The sequence below is a fragment of the Petaurus breviceps genome, unplaced genomic scaffold (assembly GCF_028583685.1).
Source record: "Petaurus breviceps papuanus isolate PSGF00001 unplaced genomic scaffold, PetGlider_PUasm1.0 470, whole genome shotgun sequence".
Lineage (NCBI taxonomy): Eukaryota > Metazoa > Chordata > Mammalia > Diprotodontia > Petauridae > Petaurus > Petaurus breviceps.
Genome location: NW_027186350.1, coordinates 4,714,151 through 4,722,075, shown reverse-complemented (window position 1 = coordinate 4,722,075; position 7,925 = coordinate 4,714,151). Strand labels below are relative to the sequence as shown.

At 38.2% G+C, this 7,925-nt stretch overlaps 1 protein-coding gene across 1 annotated transcript in view; it reads left to right on the top strand.

Moving 5' to 3' along the window:
- Window positions 1–7,159, top strand: part of GPRC5D (G protein-coupled receptor class C group 5 member D) — a 9,894-nt gene extending 2,735 nt beyond the window's left edge. The window contains exons 2-3 of the mRNA XM_069101448.1: window positions 4,955–5,022; window positions 7,088–7,159. Coding sequence (XP_068957549.1) covers window positions 4,955–5,022; window positions 7,088–7,159 — 140 coding nt within the window. The remainder of the gene's footprint in view (window positions 1–4,954; window positions 5,023–7,087) is intronic.
- Window positions 7,160–7,925: the final 766 nt, after the last annotated feature.

Here is a 7,925-nt window from a genome sequence, read left to right as displayed (position 1 = left end):
AGATAGATAGATAGATAGATAGATAGATAGATAGATAGATAGATAGATAGATAAATAGAGAATTTACTAAATATTAAATACATTCCAGGAAATGCTAGGGCTATCTACAAATAAGACAATCCCTACCCTTAAAGAGCTTATATTCTAGTCGGGGAAGATAACACATAAAAGAAGAGCTGGAAAGATAGTAGGGTTGGGGAAGGGAAGGAGGAATGTCAATGGGGGCATGATGGGAAAACTATAAGAAGTGGTCCGGTGGCCTGGTTCCTAGTTAGAGAAGGCAAAGGCTCTCCTATCAGGGCCAGGGGAGTCAGGAATGGTTTCTTAGTTTCCGGAGAAGTTGAGACAGTCTGAGTGAGTCCATGGTGGAGATACTGCAGGAAGCAACATGGTGTCCCAGTTCCAGGACATACACTAGTAGTTTAGAAGTCAGATGAACTGAGATTTAAATTGTTCACGCAGAGAACAAACCCCTTTGGATAATTACCATTATAAAACTTAGCAAGTGCCAACTAGCACTGGCCAAATAATTTCACCATTGCCAAAACAATTTTCTTCATGGCTGGATGAAAACCATTTGACACATTACCACACAACTATATTTGTGCTTATAAACTTTAAGAAATCTCTCCTTTCCTTCGAAATAGACTCCTCCCCCAGAAAAATACCTTCTCCTATTATATACTCTTTCTCCTCTCTGGATTTTTGTGACACTATTCTCTTGATTCTCTTCTTACCTATTGTACTGTGGCTTCTCAGTTTCCTTTGCTGCACCTTCATCCATGTCATGCCCTCCAAGACTCAGTCCTGTTCTTTCTTTTCTATCTCCTTTGATGATATCATCAGCTCCCATGGGTTCAAATAAGATCTTTTCCCCCCTTTTAAAAAAATTTATTTATTTATTTTTCGTTTTCAACATTCATTTACATAAGATTTTGAGTTTCAAATTTTCTCCGCTCCCTCTCCTCTTCCCTCCCTAAGATGGCCTGCACTCCAATATAGGCTCTACTTATGTATTCATATTAAATATATTATCACATTAGTCATGATGTAAAGAATAATTAGAAAGAATGGGAGAAACCATGAGAAAGAAAAAGCAAAACAAAACAACAAAAAAAAAGAAGAGCAAATAGTATGCTTGCATCTGCATTCAGACTCCAAAGTTCTTTTTCTGGATGTGGATAATATTTTCCATCGTGAGTCTTTTGGAGTTGTCTTAGATTCTTGCATTACTAAGAAGAGATAAGTCTATCAATGTCAGTCATCACACAGTGTGGTTGTTACTATGTACAGTGTTCTGGTTCTGCTCATTTCACTCAATATCAGTTCATAGAAGTCTTTCCAGGTTTTTCTGAAATCTGCTTGCTCATCATTTCTTATAGCACAATAGTATTCCATTACATTATATACCATACTTTATTTACTCATTACCCAGTTGATGGACATCCCTCAATTTCCAATTATTTGCCACCACAGAAAAAAACTGCTATAAATATCAAATAAGATCTTTATTAAAGATAATCCCCATATCTATCTATCCATCCAGCCCTACATTCTCTTCTGAGCCCTAATCCTACATCTCTGATTGCATTTTGGACACTTCAAACCAGATATCCTGTAGCCATCTCAAACTCAACGTGTCCAAAATAGAAATTAGCTGCCCCACCTCCCCTGGCCTATCTCTCTTCAAAGCTTCACTCTTAATGTCGATGCCACCACCATCCTACCAGATTCTCAGGTTCACAACCTCAGCATCATACTTGATTCCTCACTGTCCCTCAACTCACAGAGTGAATCTGTTGACAAATTCTGCCATTTCTTCCTCTTCAACATCTCTCCAATGGCCCCCCCTTCTCTCCACTCACATAGCCACCATCCCAGTTAAGGCCTTGTCACCTCTCACATGAACTGCTGCAATAGCCTTCTAATGGGGATTCCTGTTTTATCTCTTCCCACTCCAATCCAATTTCCACACAGCTGCCAAAATGATTTTTTTGACTCTAGGTCTAACCACGTTACCCTCCCTGCTCAATCCAGTGGTTCCCTAGGACCTCCGCAATTCAAATTAAAGTCCTCTGGATTCTAAAACTCTTCCCAGTCTGACTCCTTCCTACATTTCTACTCTTTTCACTCTCTACTCCCCATCCATGCACTTTATCAGTCAACCATAGCAGCCTACTTGCTGTCCTATCTCTTTGCCTTTGTATTAGACATACCTCGGGCTTATAATGATCTCTCTCCACATCTCTACTCTTGACATCCCAGGTTTATGTCAAGCCTTAGCTCAAGGACCTTCTGTTTGAGACCTTCCCAATGCCTTCATGCCACCCCACCCCAGACACTTTTATCTTCCCTTTTTTTTGCCTTTTGGAGGGCTATCAGGATCAAGTAACTTGTTTTGTAAGCTAGTTTGTGTGTGTGTGGCGGGGGGGGGGGGAGGGGGAGGGGTGTGTGTGGGTGTTGTGTCTGAGGCCGGAACCAAACTCAGGTCCTCCTGATTCTGGGGCCAGCGCTTTACTCACTGTGCCACCTCGCCCCACCCCCCCCCATATTCCCTTTTGAAGTTACCTTCTTTTTCTGTTGGATATATCTTATGTATACTAATTTATTTACCTTCTGTCTCTTCCATTACTCTTTGAGGGCATGAATTGGCCTTTCTTTTGTATCCCAATCACTTAGCATAGTGCCTGGCATATAGTAAGTGCTGAAAAAACATTGTTGATTGATTGATTATCTCTTTGTGTGAACCATTATTAATAGGAAGGCTATTTATTAGGGCCTTGTAAAATTCTTCTAATAATTCAACTTGACATTCAGATAAGTAACTTAATTAATTTAGTAATAGCTAGCATCTGTATAGTACCTTAAGGTTTGCAAAACACTTTGCATGATTTATCCTATTTGATCTTCACAAAACCTCTTTGAAGTAGTTGCTGTTATTATCCCCATTTAACAGATGAGGTAACTGAGGCTAAGAGAAGTAAAGTAACTTCCTGCATGATTAGGATGGATTAAGAGCTTTGGGTATACTAAACAACACAGTAAACATGCAGTAAGAGAGGGGTGGGTAGGTGGCACAGTGACTAGAGCACCGGCCCTGGAGCCAGGAGGACCCGAGTTCAAATTTGGCCTCAGACACTTAACACTATCTGTGTGACCTTGGGCAAGTCACTTAACCCCAATTACCTTGCCTTCTTTCCTCCAAAAAAAAATAGCTTTTTTTAAAAAATGCAGTTAGAGGATAGAAGATAAAGCAGGAGAGGGAATAACTAAAGGAATGAGACATTAGGAAGATGTGTACCTTTTCTACTATAGTTACATGGAGTCGGACAGTGTAGAATGACTCGGAGGGATGACATCTTGTGTTTCTTATAATAAACGTTTGTTCAACTGAATTGAGTATGAGTTCAAACACCATGAAATGAGTCAATATTCATTTGGCATTCAATAAATATTTATTAAGGGCATTGCAAGCCACCATTCTAAGGAAGATCTGTACAAAAATAAGTGAAATTCTTGTTCTCAAGGTACTTAACATCCCATGCAGTTGATAAGACAAATAAGGGCTAGAAGGAAATGAATACATAGAAGTTGTACCAAAAAGTTTCATACCAGGATATAGTTATGGTCCTCATTTAATTTCGAAAGTAAGAAAGTCTCAATTTTTTATAAAGTGGAACAAAGCTATGATCAGAGCTAAAAGAAGTAGGATGGCGTGATTCATGGTCTGATCGGATGAAATCTGGTCCTAAATGGAAACATTTCCGTGAGACAGTTCCTTCATCATGAGTCACATATTCAACTTATTTCCTGGGGTTTGAGGGCAAGAATCTGATACATTATATCATATCTGATCATTGTAAAACTAGTTGCCAAATTCACTAAACAATGTTGGCAAGAAGGAGTGCACTAGATTATCTTTCTTATTATTTCAATTTTTAAAAACATTCTTTTTTAATGTATTTTTTTACATAAGGGAGGAAGGCAAGGCAATTGGGGTTAAGTGACTTGCCCACGGTCACACAGCTAGTAACTGTCAAATGTCTGAGGCTGGATTTGAACTCAGGTCCTCCTGATTCCAGGGCCAGTACTTTATTCACTGTGCCACCTAGCTACCCCATCATTCTTTTTTTTTTAAGTCAGATTTTGAGTTCCAACTTTTTCTTCCTCCCTCCCCTACTTCTTCCCTAAGACAATAAGCAATTTGATATAGATTACATACGAGGACACTGTGTTACCAAAGGGCCATAAATCTCATGTTGGAAGGAACCTCAGAGATTTTCTAGTCTAAGTCCATCATTTTACAGATGGTGAAACTGAGATCCAGGTATGTTAAGTGACTTGCCCAAATGCAGATAGAAATCATTAGAGGAAGAATTTGAATCCAAGTCATCTGACAACATAGCCAGAGCTTTTAACCACCTGTTACATGGGTTGAACCTTTTTTTCTAAGAGGATATTTTGCCAAAGGGACCAAAAAAAGAAAGGCAGGGACTTGACTTTAGCAGCCTTTCTCATCATTTATTTACAACTTGTCTAGTCAACCACAATAGTTCTCTTGACCATATGCCAAACTAGATCAATTCAATAAGCATTTGTGAGTATCTATTAATTCCCAGGCACCATGCTAGACACTGAGAACACAAAACAAACAAACAAATCCCTAATCTGAAGGACCTTACATTCTCCTGGTTGGATGTTGCATCTCTGGATGCCCTTATCCTAAATATGAAGTAATAAACCCTAAGTATCCTCACAAATAAGCACACATTTCACTTAAAAAAAAACAACCATCTCCCCCTCCCTTCTTCCCAAGCTGAGTATTCCTCACTAAAACACTCTCTTGGCTTGAAGGCTAGAAGAGGCTATTTGTGGATCACTGGGTCTCTTTGTAGCTCTAATATGATATTTTTTAGAGTGACTGATGCTAACCCAGTGCCTCTTTGGCTTTCAGCCCGAGACAGTGATGGAGCTGAGGAAGATATAGCACTAACATCATGTGGTATCCCTATTCAACTACAGGTAAATGTGCTCTCCTAATTTCACTAACAGGAGAATCATGGAGCCCCTTACATTCCATTTCTGATGTGCTCTGTATATGCAAGGGAGAAGGTCCCAACCAGAGGAACAGAAGACAGGGTCAGACTTAGGGCTTTGCAGATCCAGAGCAATTCCTAGGGGCGACAGCAAGAATAAATCACACACTCTGTGTGTTCTGCTTTCCCTTCTCCCAACATTTCTAAGTAGGGAAAATCAAGTTAAATTATAATTAACTGAAGTTTTGAAGGAGAAAATAAGTTATTAAGTGTTAGGTTGGGGGAAAAGGGATATTCTCACCCCTTTGCCTTGATAATGGAGGAAATTTTATTTATTTTATTATTTTTTAAAATTAATTTGTTTGTTTCCTTTCAGTTTACAGGATTCAATTCCACAATTCCTTGAGTTTCACATTTTGTCCCCTCCCTCCCCTTCCCCCCATGGCGGCATATAGTCAAGTATAGGATCTTGTAAATGCTTTCACATTATACATTAGTCAGAGAGGAAAATTGTTTTATTGAACTCACATGTTGCTGTCAAGTTGTTTCAATTATATCTGGCTTTTTGTGACCCCATTTGGGGTTTTCTTGGCAAAGATACTGGAGTGTTTTGTCATTTCCGTCTCCAGCTCACTTTACAGATGAGGAAACTGAGGCAAACAGGATTAAGTGACTTGACCAAGGCCACACAGATAGTTAAGTGTCAGAGACCAGATTTAAACTCATGAAAATGAGTCTTCCTGACTCCAAGTCCAGCATTTGATCCACTGTACCACCTAAATGCCCATATTGAATACACACACATACCTAAAAACATGCACATATATGCATACATGTATATGTCTCAAGGCAGTTGTGGTCTTAATTTTATTCTGAAAGTCTCTTTTTTTATAAATTAAAAATGTAATATAAAAAATTAAACTTAAACATTTTTAAGAATTTAAATTTAAAATTAAATTTAAATCAAAGTTTTTTAAATTAAAAAAATTAAATTTTAAAAAATTTAAAAAATAAAAATATAAATTTTTTATAAATTGAAAAACAACAATCAGATATGAACTAGAAGCTTCTTAGAATCATTTGACTAGAGCCCACTCCTTCTCCCACACCAGTTTTCTCCTTAAACATTATCTATCATCTTGGGACAAGTCTTTCCCTCCTTCCAAGACATTGTACTAAAGCAATCCTATTAATTTGCTATATACATTTCCCTTCAGATTAGGATAGGTCATATAAAAGCAATCATAATAACAATAATCATTATTGATAACAACAACAACAAACTAACATTTATATTATCTCATTTGATCCTCATAACAGTACTGGGAGATAAGATTTATATTACCCCCATTTTCAGATGAGGAAACTGAGACTAGAGAGATTAAGTGACTTGCCTAGTATCATACAGCTAGTCAGTATCTAAGATTGGATTTGATCTCAGGTCTTCCTTACTACAGGTCCAGTGTTCTGTCCGCTATGCCACTTAGCCGATCCAGGTAGGGGAAATCAGAGATATCTTCTGTCCACAAGAAAACAACCCATCTTGGAAAAGGAAAAAAAAAAACTATGAGGAATATTTCCAGTTGAGGAGATGAGAAGAGTGGGGAATGGAGAAAATCAAGAACTACATATAACAAATTCCTCCTAGCTAATGTAGATGAACTGGTCCTTCTGATAAACTCGCTGGGGATTGGTCTAATTTTACTTTAAAAATGACTTTAACAGCAGGGCGTTGGCATTTCATTTCTTAAGAGATGCCCTTTTAGCTTCTCACAAAGAGTAAAGGAAATTTGACTCTCATTCAATCCAATAATTCTTTGACTTAGTTTCCAATTCCATGATTTAGTCATTGAAGACACTTCCAAAAAGATCATTGTCAGTGGTTGAGGAAACAGGGAAGAAGGTGAGTAAGGCAATTTGGAAAGGAAATTGGAATCTGTTTTCTCCAAAAAGCAACATGGTAAGTGGAGACAAAACTGGAAGTTGTATGTAGCATCCCATTCCTCTGTGTTCAGTTCTGAAGGCTGATAGTGACTTTTATTCCTTTGCAGGCTGTTGATCCAAATCAAGAATATTACATTCCAAGGGTCAAAGTCAACCTTCCCCAGGACACAGGATTATAAAAGCAACAAGAAGCAACAGTGAGAATCTGGGAAGAAAGACAGAACCTACGTACATATACAATTAATGGACCACAATGTGGACACCAGCATTGTAATTGGATTTCCAGAAATCACCATGCAAATGAAGCACCTGCTTCTCTTTGCTTCTTTCCTCATCTATAAGCAGTCCTTCTAACAGTTATTCATCCAAAAAATGTACTTCATTAAAAAATTACAACTTTGTTGCCTGCTCTCCCTTCACTGAGTCTCTCTTCATTCATTTCACTGAGAAATTCACCTTTGTTAGGAGCAGTTTCTGGTGTCACAATTGGCATTTGATTGGTAGAATTTAGAGCAATTAGTAGACAAGCTTCCTTATTTTACAGATGAGTAAACCAAAGCCTGGAGAGGTAAAGTGACTTGACCACACAGTCAATAAGTAGCAGAATTAGAAACCAAATCCAGTTCCTCTGATTCCAAATATAATTCTCTTTCCAATGTGTGAGGTTGCTTTGCACTGATGGACCCAATAGGTCCTTGTCTAAGAGAATTGTCTTTATATGGCAGAAAAGGAGGGTCAGATTGTGCTAGAGAATCACCTCCTGCTTGCTTTTAACACCACGACCTCTATCTTTTGCCTGAAGGAATCATAATTAGTGCTTAAATTTTTAGTGATCTCTTTATCATTCCATTAGAACTTGGTAACCCAAACTACACTGGCATGTATCTTTAGAGATTCTCCCATAGTATGACTGGCCAGTATAGCAGCAGACCTGGAATAAGGTCA